Source organism: Salmo trutta, chromosome 6 (assembly GCF_901001165.1).
Source record: "Salmo trutta chromosome 6, fSalTru1.1, whole genome shotgun sequence".
In the NCBI taxonomy this organism is placed as follows: Eukaryota; Metazoa; Chordata; class Actinopteri; order Salmoniformes; family Salmonidae; genus Salmo; species Salmo trutta.
The window spans coordinates 30,625,844-30,643,880 of NC_042962.1; the positions used below are offsets into that span (position 1 = coordinate 30,625,844).

Below are 18,037 nucleotides of genomic sequence, written 5' to 3' on the forward strand. Positions count from 1 at the left end.
AACGTAGTCGTTATCTATCATCAAAATGCTACAATTTCAAAGGTGTTGTCTTGATAGAGTGCCTTGAAAGCAACTGTCACATCTGGCAAATAGAAAACAGGTTGGATCCTGAAATATTTTTTTCCCCTCTTCACCAGAAAATATTTCAACTGAACTAAAGGGTCTGACACTTAGACTGAGCTTTAGGCTTAAATACATTTGCGAGTGCCAAAGAACACCAAAACCACCCTATCGGAGTTAGAGAGGAAGTGCATCCAAAATATCCACGCTCAACTCAGCAGACAACACAGACGAGGAGCGCGGCTTGGTGCAGGACATGGGGATGGCCTCCCCTCCCCTCGCCGACGAAACTGACCTGGACAGGAAGAGCACACTGCGGGTTACCCCCCGCCCCACAACAGCGGACCAGGAGGGAGCAGTCAGGGCGGTTAGACGCTCATGGGGGTCAGAGTTACGGAGAGGGAGGGGGAATTCGGTGGAGGAGAGTACCAAGGGGAAAGCTCGCAGGATGTGGAAGTTCCTCAGCACTGGAATGAAGCAGAATGTGGACAAGGTAAATAAGATGTCTCTGTGTGTCCCAATTTCTATTTATCCTAACTCTCTCTCCCGCTTTCCTAGATAAGAAGCTTCGATGTCAAGAGCGCTGTTTTCACCCATGGCCTGCAGCACTTACGTAATTTCCCTTGCAACGACCCTGTGCGCCACATGACCTATGGCAAGGGGGCGGCAGGGTTCATCAGCCTTCACAGGGAAGGCAGGGTCGTTATGTACCACCCAGACGGGCGTCTCCGTGACCTCCCACCCGCCTCTGTCTCTGTCCCCTACATGGGCCTAACCTCCACTCAGCTCCCTGGGCGTCTGGTGGGTTGGGGGCCCGGGGCAAGCCTCACGCTGCTGGACAGTGAGCTGCGCCCCCTAGCCAACGCTCTAGACCCTCTGGATGTGCGGGTTTGCCAGGTCACAGAGCAGTCCCTGGAGCTGGTGACAGCGGGGGCGGGGAACGTGTGTGTGTGGTGTCTGACTCACATGGTGTGCCGGGTGAGAGTGACGGAGGGTCTTGGGCGCCACAGCGTTTTTACCCAGCTGGCGTTGGCCCCCCCGGGCCCCGAGAGGCATCACAGGGCCTTCGTCGTTTACGGGAGAGCTGTGGTTGTCGTTGACCTCACTGCTGGGCGTGTTCTGGAGCACAAAAGGAACCTCCACCTACGGTAAATGTGTGTGTGTGTGTGTGTGTGTGTGTGTGTGTGTGTGTGTGTGTGTGTGTGTGTGTGTGTGTGTGTGTGTGTGTGTGTGTGTGTGTGTGTGTGTGTTCATGATTGTTGGACAGTGGGCAGTTTTTGGCAAAATGTCACCTCAACTGATCTGCAGACAGAGTGAACATGTCTCTTTTCTTCAGGGATATCACTGCACTGGTGTACAGCTTTCATCTGGACTTTGTGGTCACTGCGTCCAAAGATGTTTCCATCAGAGTGTGGGGTCCTGACTGGGGGCTTTGTATGGCGTTCGTAGGACACACTGGTGAGATAACCACTTGGTTGGGGGGAAAAAACTTTCCCTATGATTCCAGCTAGTCAAGTCAAATGCATTCAACAAAGGTCACAACACTCTTTACGTGTGTGTGTGTGTGTGTGTGTGTGTGTGTGTGTGTGTGTGTGTGTGCGCGTAGGTGTGGTGACCTCTCTGGCCTGCTGTCCGGAGTCTGGCCTGCTGCTCTCTGCCTCCCTGGATGGGACCCTGCGTTGCTGGAGCATAGAGGGGGGGGACCAGGTCCAGTGTTTCCCCATCGAAGGAGGGGAGCCCCCTCTGGCCCTGGGGGGTCCGATGAAAGGGGGCACCTTCTTTACTTTCTCCCAGCAAGGAGTGGACTTCTGGACCATCAGCAGCCTGTATAACCTTCACTGCAGGCTGGGGGGGGACTTGGGTGGCCCCGTGAGACAGATAGTAGTTCCCTCTTGCCCCCTGCCCTACCCCACCCGGGTGCTTTGCGTCAGCGGGGATAGTAACGTCACGCTAGTGGCTGCCGAGACGGGGGCGGTCCTAACCTCCTTCGGTGCCGGGCAGAGGGTAAGGTGCGCCGATTACTGCTTGCACAAAGAAATTCTATTGGTCCTGACGGAGGGTGGAACGTTGATCCGGGCCAGCACGCTGACCAATCCGGCGACGTGTGTGGATGAGTGGAAGGCACGAGGACAGGGTCCATGGCAGAGGGAGGAGCAGAGGGATGGGGAGGGGGATCAGTGGATCGCAAAGCCAGGCCCAGCCTCCTGCATGGTGCTCTACAGCAACATAGCCGACGGACAGAGAGCGCTAGACGAGTGGAAGAGCCTGCAGGAGCAGAGATGCCAGAGACCCACGAACAAGAAACCTCTTCATGATGCCAAGAACCGGTAAGACCCCTCCTGTGTCCCTAATTTAGACTTGTCTTGATATTATTGACAGTCCCTTTATATTTAGATCGTGAATCCCTCAGTAATTACCCAAACAAGCACTCGATGTTTGAATATGTTAAATCTGTTTTAATCTGTTACTAAATTAAGACAGGCTGTTGGATGAAGTTTCCCCTAGACACTGTTCAGTTTTGCATTTTTTGAGGTTCGGATTGGGAGAGGGGTAATCTTGCAAGATTTGAGTTCTGGGTTAACTGAGATTAGGGGAGGGGAAACTGATCCTAGATCTGTACCTAGGGGAAACTTCACCCCGGAGCTCAAAATAGTGTGCCAACCATCCAAAGTAGTGATATGTTATGACTCCCTATGACTACCCCTGTGACAGGTTCCTGGTAATGCTGGGGCACAATGGTGGCTGTGTGAGTGTGCTTATGCTGGATACAGGAAAGGTGCAGTACAGGACCCCCGCACACAACGGACAGAAAATCACCTCCCTGCAGGCAGACCCTGAGAACAGCTACCTACTCACAGCCGGTATGCAGCACTCTATTGGCTCTATGGGATGATGATGATGATGATGGTGGTGGTGGTGGTGATGATGATGATGGTGAGGGTGATGGTGGTGGTGATGATGATGTTGGTGATGATGATGGTGGTGGGGGTGATGATGATGATGATGGTAATGATGATGTTGGTGATGATGATGGTGGTGGGGGTGATGATGATGTTGGTGATGATGGTAATGATGATGGTGGTCATCATCCCATTCTCTCCATTTCATCAGGTGAGGACAAGGCAGTGCTGGTCTGGAGGGTGTTTCCCTATGCCCAGGAGTGTCTCAGCCTGCACTTGAACCTTTTCTGTGGGCATCCTCCGCTCTACTTGGCCCTGTTGGGGCCTCTGCTGGCCCTAGCCTTCCAGGATCCCGATAGCGCCACCTATAGCCTGGTGCACTTCAGCCTGCTCAACCAGAGTCGCACTGACCATCCGCCCAGTGAGGACCATCTGGACTGCATTACGGGTGAGACAGTAACAGAAGATACCGTTAAATAATATACTGTGTTTTAGATACTATAGATATGGGGCCGTATGAAACATCTCAGAGTAGGAGTGCTGATCTAGGATCAGGTCAACATTGTCCATGTAATCTTATTCATTGTGTTAACAGTTGATGTTACTCTTCAATTACACAGACCCCAAAGCAAATCAGGGGGAGAAAAATAGGTTTATTCAAAGAGGACAAATCATAGATGTTATGCTGAAAGGTAGCTGTTCATTCTCCCCTGTCTTCAGTGATTCTCTCCACAGAACGAAGAGACAGATGTAGTTTTATACCCCCAACCCTAGCCTGTGGTTGACCAATTAGAATTCCTGGCAATAAAATTGGGCCAATGGCCAGATAACGTGTATCCCATTTCAGGCCCGATATATAGACATTTTGGACCAATGAGAACTTGCCATGTAGCTATGAGTCCCGGACTGAAATTCCTCCCATGTCTCTGACCCATTAATCATATGGATTTCACATGAATTGGCAGTGGCGCAGCCATGGTGGGCTTGTCCACTGGGGAGCCAGGCCCAGCCAGTCAGAATGAGTTTTCCCCAGAAAAGGAATTGTTACAGACAGAAATACTCCTCAATTTCATCAGCTGTCCGGTTGACTGGTCTCAGACGATCCCGCAGGTGAAGAAGCCAGATGTGTAGGTCCTGGGCTGGCGTGTGTCACGTCCTGACCAGTAAAGGGGTCTTTTGTCATTGTAGTCATTGTAGTATGGTCAGGGCGTGGCAGGGGGTGTTTTGTGTGTTTTGGTTTTTTTTGGTCTAGGGGATTTTGGTTCTAGTTTTCATTTTCTATGTTTCTTTTTCCAGGTTTGGCCGAGTGTGGTTTCCAATCAGAGGCAGGTGTCTTTCGTTGTCTCTGACTGGAAGCCATACTTAGGCAGCCTGTTTTCCTTTGGGTTTTGTGGGTGGTTATTTTCCGTTATAGTCTGTGAACCTTACGGAACTGTTTGTTGTCGTTTTGTTTTTTTTTGTTTAAGTGTTCTCTTTAAATAAACAAGTAAGAATGAGCACTATACCCGCTGCGCCTTGGTCTGTCCTTAACGACGCTTGTGACAGCGTGGTTACACGTGGTCTTCAGTTGTGAGACCGGTTGGACGTACTGCCAAATTCTCTAAAACTACATTGGGGTGGAGAAATTAACATTAAATACTCTGGCAACAGCTCTGGTGGACATTCCTACAGTCAACATGCCAATTGCATGCTCCCTCAAAACTTGAGATATCTGTGGCATTGTTGTTGCGTGACAAAACTGCACATTTTAGAGTGGCCTTTTATTGTCCCCAGCACAAGGTGCACCTCTGTAATGATCATGCTGTTTAATCATCTTCTTGATATGCCACACCTGTCAGATGGATGGATTATTTTGGCAAGGCAGAAATGCTCACTAACAGGGATGTAAACAAATTTGTGCACAAAATTTGAGAGAAATAAGCTTTTTGTGCATATGGAACATTTCTGGGATCTTTTATTTCAGCTCATGAAACATGGGACCAACACTTTACGCGTATGTTTATATTTTTGTTCAGTAGGTGATCCTCGGACAAGGTTTTTTTAATTGTCTTTGTGTGTGTGTGTGTGTGTGTGTGTGTGTGTGTTGGTGTGTGTGAGAGTGCAGGGCTCTGTGTGTGCCATCAGCTCCGAGTGTTTGCCTCCAGCAGTCAGGATGGAACTGTTCGCATCTGGGATGAAGATAACCGCCTCCTCAGGTCAGTCAATGTGTTTGTGTGTGTCCCTAATGGGAAAAAAACACATGAATTTCACATTTGAACATGAAGTGTTCATCTTATGTGAAGTTAATGTGATAACATGTGATAACATGAAAATACAGATGTGGAAACGTGATCATATGGGAAGAGTTCCAAAAACACGCTTTCACATGTGATTTTCCACATGTAAAATCATGTGTTTTTTCTGTAAGGGGTGTGTGTGTGTGTTAGTAATTTCTGCACTCCTTGTTCCTCTAAGAACCCTCCAGCTGAGTGCGGAGCCTGAGTGTCTGGCCTACAGTGGGCAGAGGGGAGATCTGCTCCTAGGCATCAGAGGGGACCTGTATAGGATCCGCTGCACCCACCTGCTGCCACATGACTTCCAGCTACGGGTATACTGACTGGGGGGAAGGGGTGGTGAAATACTGGGGAGAGGTGGTGACGACAGACTGGTCTCTTGTGGTGGTCGTAGTGTGGCTCAGTTGGTAGAGCATGGTGCTTGCAATGCCAGGATCATGGGTTCGATTTTCACAGGGGCCACCCATATGAATATCGATGCATGCACTACTTACTATAAGTCGCGTTGGGTAAAAGTGTCTGCTAAATGGCTTATATATTAGAATGGGTCTTGGAGGGTGAATACGTGTTTAGGCATTTTCAGTGAGATAATGTAGAATAAGTGCTTACTGTGTAATGATACCTTTGCTGTGCCTATGCTCTGTATACATCCATAGCTCCTTTGTACTGAGATGTCAGATCCTATCCCTGACTTGCCCATATCTCACATCTCAACAAGGACAAGCAAAACCAAGTAAGCTACCCTCCGTCTCTACATATAATGTGACATAATGAACATCATAGACAAGTTATGACAAGTTATGACTGTTTGTTACAGTAAATGTGTATAAACAGTAAATCTATGGATTCCGTTTGCATTGGTAAATCTACGTATTTACTGGGATTTTGGGTCAAAATGTGTTATCTATAGATTTACAGTTTTTATTTACATCTATATAATAGTTATGTTACATTTACCTTAACCTGGACATTATTGAGTGTGTGACGTGCTTTTGTCTACCATCAGGACTGTGGTCTCCCCCATACCAGAGAAACAGCCCAACGGAAAGCAGGACATGACCAAAGATCCAGTGAGTTTACCCAGAATATGAAAGGGAGAGAGAGGAGAACGAGAGAAAGCTTTGCATGGAATTGAGTGTAAAGGAGTGTGGGGTAAGGTGAGCCATTTGTTACATTCAGCATCACTACAGCAAGGGAAATATAGTATTCTTTCTAACAAAGATACACTACATGGCCAAAAGTATGCAGAGACCTGCTCGTCAAACATCTCATTCCAAAATCATGGCCATTTTTTAAATATTGTATTTATTTAACCTTTATTTAAGTAGGCAAGTCAGTTAAGAACAAATTCTTATTTACAATGACAGCCTACCAAAAGGCAAAAGGCCTCCTGCGGGGACGGGGGCCTGGGATTAAAAATAAATAAAAAATACAATATAAATATAGGACAAAACACACATCACAACAAGAGAGACAACACAACACTACATAAAGAGAGACCTTAGACGACAACATAGCAAGGCAGCAACACATGACAACACACCATGGTAGCAACACAACATAACAACAACATGGTAGCAACACAGCATGGCAGCAGCACAAAACATGGTGCAAACATTATTGGGCACAGACAACAGCACAAAGGGCAAGAAGGTAGAGACAACAATACATCACGCGAAGCAGCCACAACTGTCAGTAAGAGTGTCCATGATTGAGTCTTTGAATGAAGAGATTGAGATAAAACTGTCCAGTTTGAGTGTTTGTTGCAGCTCGTTCCAGTCGCTAGCTGAAGCGAACTGAAAAGAGGAGTGACCCAGGGATGTGTGCGCTTTGGGGACCTTGTATGTGGAGGATGAGGGCTGCAGTAGATATCTCAGATAGGGGGGAGTGAGGCCTAAGAGGGTTTTATAAATAAGCATCAACCAGTGGGTCTTCCGACAGGTATACAGAGATGACCAGTTTACAGAGGAGTATAGAGTGCAGTGATGTGTCCTATAAGGTGCATTGGTGGCAAATCTGATGGCCGAATGGTAAAGAACATCTAGCCGCTCGAGAGCACCCTTACCTGCCGATCTATAAATTATGTCTCCGTAATCTAGCATGGGTAGGATGGTCATCTGAATCAGGGTTAGTTTGGCAGCTGGGGTGAGGTAGGAGCGATTACGATAGAGGAAACCAAGTCTAGATTTAACTTTAGCCCACAGCTTTGATATGTGCTGAGAGAAGGATAGTGCACCGTCTAGCCATACTCCCAAGTACTTGTATGAGGTGACTACCTCAAGCTCTAAACCCTCAGAGGCAGTAATAACACCTGTGGGAGGAGGGGCGTTCTTCTTACCAAACCACATGACCTTTGTTTTGGAGGTGTTCAGAACAAGGTTAAGGGTAGAGAAAGCTTGTTGGACACTAAGAAAGCTTTGTTGAAAAGCATTTAACACAAAACCTGGGGAGGGGCCAGCTGAGTATAAGACTGTATCATCTGCATATAAATGGGTGAGAGAGCTTCCTACTGCCTGAGCTATGTTGTTGATGTAAATTGAGAAGAGCGTAGGGCCTACGATCGAGCCTTGGGATTTTATTTTATTTATTTATCCATTATTTTACCAGGTAAGTTGACTGAGAACACGTTCTCATTTGCAGCAACGACCTGGGGAATAGTTACAGGGGAGAGGAGGGGGATGAATGAGCCAATTGGAAACTGGGATACCTCCTTGGTGACAGGCAGTGGCTGAGACAGCAGATTTTCTCACTTTATACACTGCACTCTTTGAGAGAGGTTGTTAGCAAACCAGCCCAAAGACCCCTCAGAGACACCAATACTCCTTAGCCTGCCCACAAGAATGGAATGGTCTACCGTATCAAAAGCTTTGGCCAAGTCAATAAAAATAGCAGCACAATATTACTTCGAATCAAGGGCAATGGTGACATCATTGAGCACCTTTAAGGTTGCAGTGACACATCCATAAACTGAGCGGAAACTAGATTGCATACCAGAGAGGATACTATAGACATCAAGAAAGCCAGTCAGTTGATTCGTTTTTCCAACACTTTTGATAAACAGGGCAAAATATAAATAGGCCTATAACAGTTAGGATCAGTTTGATCTCCCCACGCTCTTCTCAAAGACCCGTGGAGAGAGAAGAGCTCCTTAAAGCAACTAACTTTGGCCTTCCGGATTTTTTATTTTTTTATTTCACCTTTATTTAACCAGATAGGCCAGTTGAGAACAAGTTCTCATTTACAACTGCGACCTGGCCAAGATAAAGCAAATTAGTGCGACAAAAACAACAACACAGAGTTACACATAGGATAAACAAAAGTACAGTCAAAAACACAATAGAACATCTATATAGAAAAATCTACTCAGGTTAGCCTGAGTGCACTTATTTCTCATTTGCCTGAACGATAGCCAGTCAGCCTGAGTATGTGTGTGCCGAGCCTTTCGCCAAATGCAATTCTTGAGGTGGAGTAACTCTGCAAGATCACGGTCGAACCAGGGGCTGAACCTGTTTTTAATTCTCATTTTCCTTATGGGGGCGTGTTTGTTAACAATACCACAACAAATATCAAAAAAAGAAGGTCCAAGCGTCTTCGACAGAGGGGATCAAGCTAATACTATACCATGTTACAGAGGCCAGTTCATGAAGGAAGGCTTGCTCATTAAAGTTTTTTAGCAAGAGTCTATGACAAATCAGGACAGGTTGTTTCACTGAGCGGCCATTATAACACAGGCTGTAAAACAGTGATCACTAAGGTCATTACAGAAAACACCAGACTGATACCTATCAGGATTATTTGTGAGGATAACATCGAGGAGAGGGCATTAATATAGAGTTGGTCCCCCCTTTGCTGCTGTATTTGCTGCTGTAACAGCCTCCACTCTTCTACGAAGGCTTTCCACTAGATGTTGGAACATTGCTGCGGGGACTTGCTTCCATTCAGCCACAAGAGCATTAGTGAGGTCAGGTACTGATCTTGGGGCGATTAGGCCTGGCTGGCAGTTGGCGTTCCAATTCATCCCAAATGTGTTCAATGGGGTTGAGGTCAGGGCTCTGTTCAGGCCAGTCAAGTTCTTCCACACTGATCTTGACAAACCATTTCTTAATGGACCTCGCTTTGTGCACGGGGGTATTGTCATGCTGAAACAGGAAAGGGCCTTCCCCAAACTGATATCACAATGTTGGAAGCACAGAATCGTCTAGAATGTCATTGTATGCTGTAGCGTTAATATTTTCCTTCACTGGAACTAAGGGGCCTAGCCCGAAACCATGAAAAACAGCCCCAGACCATTATTCCTCCTCCACCAAACTTTACAGATGGTTCTATGCATTGGGGCAGGTAGCGTTCTCCTGGCATCCAAACCCACATTCGTCCGTCGGACTGCCAGATGGCGAAGCATAATTCATTACTCCAGAGAAAGCGTTTCCACTGCTCCTGTCACGACTTCCGCCAAAGTCGGTCCCTCTCCTTGTTCGGGCAGCATTCGGCGGTTGACGTCACCGACCTTGTAGCCATCGCCGATCCACTTTTCCTTTTCCACTGGTTTTGTCTTCCATCACACCTGGTTCCAATTACATCAATTACATGTTGTGTATTTAACCCTCTGTTCCCCCCCATGTCCTTGTCCGTAATTGTTTGTTGTCAGTGCTTGTGCACGTTATGTTCTGGTGTGCGTCGGTTTACATTGTTCTGTATCCAGTGGGTTTTGATGATTTAAACTGAGCCGTTGGAAACACAGTTTTGCTCTCCTGCGTCTGACTACTCTGCCGCCAGTACGCACCCCTGACAGCTCCAGAGTCCAATGGCAGCGAGCTTTACACCACTCCAGCTGGTGCTAGGCATTGCGCATGGTGATCTTAATCCACTAATTTCAAGGGTGTCCACATACTACATATAAACTCTGAAAAAAAAGAAACGTCCCTTTTGCAGGACCCTGTCTTTCAAAGATAATGTGTAAAAATCCAAATAACTTCACAGATCTTCATTGTAAAGGGTTCAAACACTGTTTCTCATGCTTGTTCATTGAACCATAAACAATTAATGAACATGCACCTGTGGAACGGTCGTTAAGATACTAACAGCTTACAGACGGTAGGCAATTAAGTTCACAGTTATGAACATTTAGGACACTAAAGAGGCCTTTCTACTGACTCTGAAAAACACCAAAGGAAAGATGCCCAGGGTCCCTGCTCAAATGCGTGAACGTGCCTTAGGCATGCTGCAAGGAGGCATGAGGACTGCAGATATGGCCAGGGCAATACATTACAATGTCCGTACTGTGAGACGCCTGAGACAGAGCTACAGGGAGACAGGACGGACAGCTGATTGTCCTCGCAGTGGCAGACCATGTGTAACAACACCTGCACAGGGTCGGTACATCTGAACATCACACCTGCGGGACAGGTACAGGATGGCAACAACTGCCTGAGTTACACCAGGAACGCACAATCCCTCCATCAGTGCTCAGACTGTCCGCAATAGGCTGAGAGAGGCTGGACTGAGGGCTTGTAGGCCTGTTGTAAGGCAGGTCCTCACCAGACATCACCGGCAACAACGTCGCCTATGGGCACAAACCCACCGTTGCTGGACCAGACAGGACTGCCAAAAAGTGCTCTTCACTGACGAGTCGCAGTTTTGTCTCACCAGGGGTGATGGTCGGATTCACGTTTATCGTCAAAGGAATGAGCGTTACACCGAGGCCTGTACTCTGGAGCGGGATTGATTTGGAGTTGGAGGGTCCGGCATGGTCTGGGGAGGTGTGTCACAAAATCATCGGATTGAGCTTGTTGTCATTGCAGGCAATCTCAACGCTGTGCGTTACAGGGTGCTCTGGCACCCCAATGGTGGAACAAGCTCCCTCACGACGCCAGGACAGCGCAGTCAATCACCACCTTCCGGAGACACCTGAAACCCCACCTCTTTAAGGAATACCTGGGATAGGATAAAGTAATCCTTCTAACCCCCCCCCTTCCTTAAAATATTTAGATGCACTATTGTAAAGTGGTTGTTCCACTGGATATCATAAGGTGAATGCACCAATTTGTAAGTCGCTCTGGATAAGAGCGTCTGCTAAATGACTTAAATGTAAATGTAACAGGGAAGACATCCTCCTCCCTCATGTGGTACCCTTCCTGCAGGCTCATCCTGACATGACTCTCCAGCATGACAATGCCATCAGCCATACTGCTCGTTCTGTGCGTGATTTCCTGCAAGACAGGAATATCAGTGTTCTGCCATGGCCAGCAAAGAGCCCGAATCTCAATCCCATTGAGCACGTCTGGGACCTGTTGGATCGGAGGGTGAGGGCTAGGGCCATTCCCCTCAGAAATGTCCGGGAACTTGCAGGTGCCTTGTTGGAAGAGTGGGGTAACATCTCACAGCAAGAACTGGCAAATCTGGTGCAGTCCATGAGGAGGAGGTGCACTGCAGTACTTAATGCAGCTGGTGGCCACACCAATTACTGACTATTACTTTTGATTTTGACCCCCCCCCCCTTGTTCAGGGACACATTATTTAATTTCTGTTAGTCACATGTCTGTGGAACTTGTTCAGTTTGTCTCAGTTGTTCGATCTTGTCATGTTCATACAAATATTTACACATGTTAAGTTTGCTGAAAATAAACACAGTTGACAGTGAGAGAACGTTTCTTTTTTTGCTGAGTTTATATGGGCCTAGTTATACCCTAACACAGTGGTGTTATGAATCTCCTGGTTTACAGGCTACATTATGCTGGCTTGCAAGTGAATTGTAATACAGAGTTAGGCTATCGAACAAGTGGGGCATGGACTCTACAGTGAGAGGACATTTCTTTTTTTGCTGAGTTTATATCAGGATGTTGTGAATCCCAGAAAATAATCTGAATTAGTGTAAACATAACCGTTTTGAAAACATTGCTTGTACAAAAAAAAGTGGTCTCTTGGCACAAATTAACCCGGTTATGGGGTAAGTTGAGCATAGGGACAGGGTAAGTTGAGCCGCCTTGGAGTAAGTGGGTGATGGTTTCCTGTTGGAATGGGGGTGTGGTATATTGTATATCTTAAATGTAGGCTTGCGTTCAGATATAGATCTCTCTGTTCAATATCACTTACGCTTCCATTTCTTGACCAGTTGTCTGGGACAGGGATGTTGTTTCGACGTGCCAATTCATAGGCAAGTTCTCTGCATTTGAGGCTACTAAGCCCATGACAGTGGTCAGCGAAATTCTTGATATGTTTAGCAAGTTCAGATTCCATGTTATCACATAAGACCTTGTGTGCCTCTGCTACTCTATTATAGATTCTCTTTCTCACATGTACATGTTTATTTTAGTTTTTGTTTTGAGGGGTACTTTTTACCCCTTTTTTGTGATATCCAATTGGTAGTTACAGTCTTGTCCCATCGCTGCAACTCCCGTATGGACTCGGGAGAGGCGAAGGTCGAGAGCCATGCGTCCTCCTAAACACGACCCCGCCAAGCCACTCTGCTTCTTCACACACTGTCCGCTTAACCCGGAAGCCAGCCGCCGCACCAATGTGTCGGAGGAAACACTGTAGAGCTGGCGACCGAAGTCAGCGTGCATGCGCCCGGCCACCACAAGGAGTCACTAGAGCGCGATGCGACATGGACATCCCAGCCGGCTAAACCCTCACCAAACCTGGACGACGCTGGGCCAATTGTGCGCCGCCTCATGGGTCTCCCGGTCGTGGACGGCTGCGACACAGCCCTGGATCGAACCCGGATCTGTAGTGATGCCTCTAACACTGCGATGCCGTTGCCTTAGACCGCTGCGCAACTCGGGAGGCCACAGCTGCGCCACTTGGGAGGCCACAGGTACATTTCTTTTTTGTACCTCTTTAGTGTCATTCAGTCTATTTTTTTCGTCCCTTGCTGCTGCTCGAATGGACCTATATTCTCCTCTTACTTCCTTGGCTGCTCTCTCAAGAACCTCAAGGGGGGCTAGACCCCTGCTTCTTTTACATTTGTATAGAAAGGGCATGATGATGTCTGCTCTGTAACAATACAAATTCGCTATCTTGAGTTCATATACATGACACATTGCAAAAATACTATGCATACAGGGCCTGATTCAGACTTAGGAAATGTATGCCTTTCCTATCCACTTCTTAATAGTTAGTATTCAGACTTACCTTATGCAGGTGCGTAATGGGCTTGGCAGGCGTCATTCTCTTAAGCGCTGAATACATTTCATTCAACCGCTGAAAACCCTCCTACTTGCTTGCCAACAGATGTTCTTGTGGTGTTTGCATTCAATAGGGTTTTCAGTACATTTATCTAAAGCCATCCCTTTAAATTTGGTATACCTTTAATTCGAATTGTCTCTACAGACTCACTAGAATATATGGAGAGAACCGTTCAGAATATTAGGGATCAATGAAAGAAAGCCATGTAAATACACGCATATTCATCTCTGTTTCAGCACCAATTGGTAGATGTAAAAAATTAACAGTAGTCCTATAAATCGACCCTAATAATCTTCACTAATCATGGAACTGTGATGACAATGGTCCAGTCGTCATGAACCGTGCTGCAACTCCAGGTTTAAACTGCTATCTACATTACGTGTGGTCTGACTTCCGTAATGATTGAAATAGGCCACACGTCCCAAATTATTGCGCAACTTATAATATGGTAGGCTAAAATGATCCACTATTGCTAACGATCCTCAGGAACAACCATACGAACGTGACAGAGGAAAGAAAGGTTAACAAACAATGGAATGGAATGATGCAAAATGAGGAAACTGACAGTTAGGCTGGTGGCTACCGATAGTGGCTAATATTTAACACAATACAAATTGTTTAAAAAAAATGGAGTGAAAAGTCTGAATATAATTAAAACATTCTAGAAATCATAAATCAACTCTGTAGGTTTGGTGCTATACTGTCATTTGTGCATGGCTACAGAAGCCTATAGCTTGGATCTCCAAATTTCCTCTAAAATTAAAAGGCCAGCATTTCATAAACTTCCCTGTGGAAAAGGTGATATGTTGATATGATTCAGTTTGCTGCCATATGACTGGTTTCACATTTGTCTCCAGCGTATACAGTGGGGGGAAAAAGTATGTGATCCCCTGCTGATTTTGTATGTTTGCCCACTGACAAAGAAAGGATCAGTCTATCATTTTAATGGTAGGTTTATTTGAACAGTGAGAGACAGAATAACACCAAAAATATCCAGAAAAACGCATGTCAGAAATGTTATAAATTGATTTGCATTTTAATGAGGGAAATAAATACACTGCTCAAAAAAATAAAGGGAACATTTAAACAACACAATGTAACTCCAAGTCAATCACACTTCTGTGAAATCAAACTGTCCACTTAGGAAGTAACACTGATTGACAATAAATTTCACATGCTGTTGTGAAAATGGAATAGACAACAGGTGGAAATTATAGGCAATTAGCAAGACACCCCCAATAAAGGAGTGGTTCTGCAGGTGGGGACCACAGACCACTTCTCAGTTCCTATGCTTCTTGGCTGATGTTTTGGTCACTTTTGAATGCTGGCGGGGCATTCACTCTAGTGGTAGCATGAGACGGAGTCTACAACCCACACAAGTGTCTCAGGTAGTGCAGCTCATCCAGGATGGCACATCAATGCGAGCTGTGGCAAGAAGGTTTGCTGTGTCTGTCAGCGTAGTGTCCAGAGCATGGAGGCACTACCAGGAGACAGGCCAGTACATCAGAAGACGTGGAGGAGGCCGTAGGAGGGCAACAACCCAGCAGCAGGACCGCTACCTCCGCCTTTGTGCAAGGAGGAGCTGGAGAAGCACTGCCAGAGCCCTGCAAAATGACCTCCAGCAGGCCACAAATGTGCATGTGTCTGCTCAAATGGTCAGAAACAGACTCCATGAGGGTGGTATGAGGGCCCGACATCCACAGGTGGGGGTTGTGCTTACAGCCCAACACCGTGCAGGACGTTTGGCATTTGCCAGAGAACACCAAGATTGGCAAATTCGCCACTGGCGCCCTGTGCTCTTCACAGATGAAAGCAGGTTCACCCTGAGCACATGTGACAGACGTGACAGAGTCTGGAGACGCTGTGGAGAACGTTCTGCTGCCTGCAACATCCTCCAGCATGACCGGTTTGGCGGTGGGTCAGTCATGGTGTGGGGTGGCATTTCTTTGGGGGGCCGCACAACCCTCCATGTGCTCGCCAGAGGTAGCCTGACTGCCATTAGGTACCGAGATGAGATCCTCAGACCCCTTGTGAGACCATATGCTGGTGCGGTTGGCCCTGGGTTCCTCCTAATGCAAGACAATGCTAGACCTCATGTGGCTGGAGTGTGTCAGCAGTTCCTGCAAGAGGAAGGCATTGATGCTATGGACTGGCATCAATGCCTTCCGTTCCCCAGACCTGAATCCAATTTAGCACATCTGGGACATCATGTCTCGCTCCATCCACCAACGCCACGTTGCACCACAGACTGTCCAGGAGTTGGCGGATGCTTTAGTCCAGGTCTGGGAGGAGATCCCTCAGGAGACCATCCGCCACCTCATCAGGAGCATGCCCAGGCGTTGTAGGGAGGTCATACAGGCACGTGGAGGCCACACACACTACTGAGCCTCATTTTGACTGAGCCTCTACGGGCTACGGGGGCAGTATTGAGAATTTTGGAAAAAATATGTGCCCATTTTTAACTGCCACCTACACCAACTCAGAAGCTAGGATATGCATATTATTACCAGATTTGGATAGAAAACACTCTGAATTTTCTAAAACAGTTTGAATGGTGTCTGTAAGTATAACAAAACTCATATTGCAGGCAAAAACCTGTGAAAAATAGATTTTTAAAAAATGTGAATTTTGTGACTGTACTATTTAGTGTCATTGTTTTATAGATACCACAGTGAGAAAGGATTCATTTCGCAACTCCTACGGCTTCCACTAGATGTCAACGATCTTTATAAAGTTGTTTGAAGCGTCTATGATTAACAGGGAGCAAATTAGAATGCAGGGAAGTTGACATGTCGTCACTTCATTTTTTTGCGCCTGCGCTTAAATCTGAGAAGAGTGCATTTGTCATAATCGTTTTTCTAGACAAAGAATAGGTCGTGTGAAAATATTACTGATGTTTACTGATGTTTCACGTTAAAAATGGACCAAAAGATTGATGCTAAACAATGTTTGACATGTTTGAACGAACGTAAATAGATTATTTACTAGGTTTTTTTAGCTTTTCGGCGTGATTTTACACCCCCACCCACCACGTTTTGTGGGAGCCTACTGAACGCTAACTACATGGTGTTATTTGGACATAAATGATGAACTTTGTCAAAAGAAACCACATTTGTTCTGGACCTGGGATGCCTGGCAGTGCCTTCTGATGGAGATAATCAAAGGTAAGGGGATATTTACAATGTTATTATGATATTAGATGCTGCTAACTGTATAGCCTAGCATGTTGTTATTAGCATAGTACCCCGTTTATTGCAAAATGTGATTTCCCAGTAAAGTTATTTTGAGATCTGGCCATTCGGTAGCAATTACGAGATGATAATATATTATTCTTTGAATGACAATATTATAATTTACCAATGTTTTCGAATAGTAATTCCGTGATTTGTAACGCTGGATTCACTGGGAGCATTCGAGCCGAAAAAAATTCTGAATTTCACCGCGACTGTAAATGCTGTTTTTGGATATAAATATGAACTTGATGGAACTAAAAATGCATGTATTGTATAACATAATGTCCTATGAGTGTCATCTGATGCAGATTGTCAAAGGTAAGTGCATAATTCTAGCTGGTTTTCTGTCTCAGTTGACGCCCTTCTTTGAATTGGCTAAACATTACACACAGCTATTGTCAATGTACTCTCCTAACATAACCTAACTTTATGCATTCTCCGTAAAGCCTCTTTGAAAAACGGACAACGTGGTTAGATTTAGGAGATGTGTATCTTTCAAATGGTTGATTATTTGAGTATTTGAAATGATTAGACTCTTGCAGTTTTGAATTCCCCGCCATGGTCACATGACAATGAATCCCAATACCGGGCAGGGATCCTCAACAGGTTTTAAGGACATTACATCAAAGTTGGATCAGCCTGTAGTGTGGTTTTCCACTTTAATTTTGAGTGTGACTCCAAATCCAGACCTCCATGGGTTGATAAATTGGATTTCCATTGATTATTTTTGTGTGATTTTGTTGTCAGCACATTCAACTATGTAAAGAAAAAAGTATTTAATAAGATTATTTATTTCATTCAGATCTAGGATGTGTTGTTTAAGTGTTCCCTTTATTTGTTTTAGCAGTATATTTGACCCCCTCTCAATCAGAAAGATTTCTGGCTCCCAGGTGTCTTTTATACAGGTAACGAGCTGAGATTAGGAGCACACTCTTAAAGGGAGTGCTCCTAACCGCAGCTTGTTACCTGTAAAAAAGACACCTGTCCACAGAAGCAATCAATCAATCAGATTCCAAACTCTCCACCATGGCCAAGACCAAAGAGCTCTCCAAGGATGTCAGGGACAAGATTGTACACCTACACAAGGCTGGAATGGGCTACAAGACCATCGCCAAGCAGCTTGGTGAGAAGGTGACAACATTTGGTGCGATTATTCGCAAATGGAAGAAACACAAAAGAACTGTCAATATCCCTCGGCCTGGGGCTCCATGCAAGATCTCACCTTGTGGAGTTGCAATGATAATGAGAACGGTGAGGAATCAGCCCAGAACTACACAGGAGGATCTTGTCAATGATCTCAAGGCAGCTGGGACCATTGTCACCAAGAAAATAATTGGTAACACACTACGCCGTGAAGGACTGAAATCCTGCAGCGCCCGCAAGGTCCCCC

General features: G+C 46.0%; 1 protein-coding gene across 1 annotated transcript in view; it reads left to right on the forward strand.

Annotated features, from left to right (window-relative positions):
• Nucleotides 1-18,037, forward strand: part of wdr97 (WD repeat domain 97) — a 30,383-nt gene that overhangs the window by 242 nt on the left and 12,104 nt on the right. Inside the window, exons 2-11 of the mRNA XM_029756163.1 lie at nucleotides 138-553; nucleotides 619-1,208; nucleotides 1,397-1,518; nucleotides 1,667-2,387; nucleotides 2,773-2,921; nucleotides 3,172-3,408; nucleotides 5,065-5,155; nucleotides 5,415-5,547; nucleotides 5,890-5,966; nucleotides 6,240-6,303. Coding sequence (XP_029612023.1) covers nucleotides 317-553; nucleotides 619-1,208; nucleotides 1,397-1,518; nucleotides 1,667-2,387; nucleotides 2,773-2,921; nucleotides 3,172-3,408; nucleotides 5,065-5,155; nucleotides 5,415-5,547; nucleotides 5,890-5,966; nucleotides 6,240-6,303 — 2,421 coding nt within the window. The 5' untranslated portion in view covers nucleotides 138-316. The remainder of the gene's footprint in view (nucleotides 1-137; nucleotides 554-618; nucleotides 1,209-1,396; nucleotides 1,519-1,666; nucleotides 2,388-2,772; nucleotides 2,922-3,171; nucleotides 3,409-5,064; nucleotides 5,156-5,414; nucleotides 5,548-5,889; nucleotides 5,967-6,239; nucleotides 6,304-18,037) is intronic.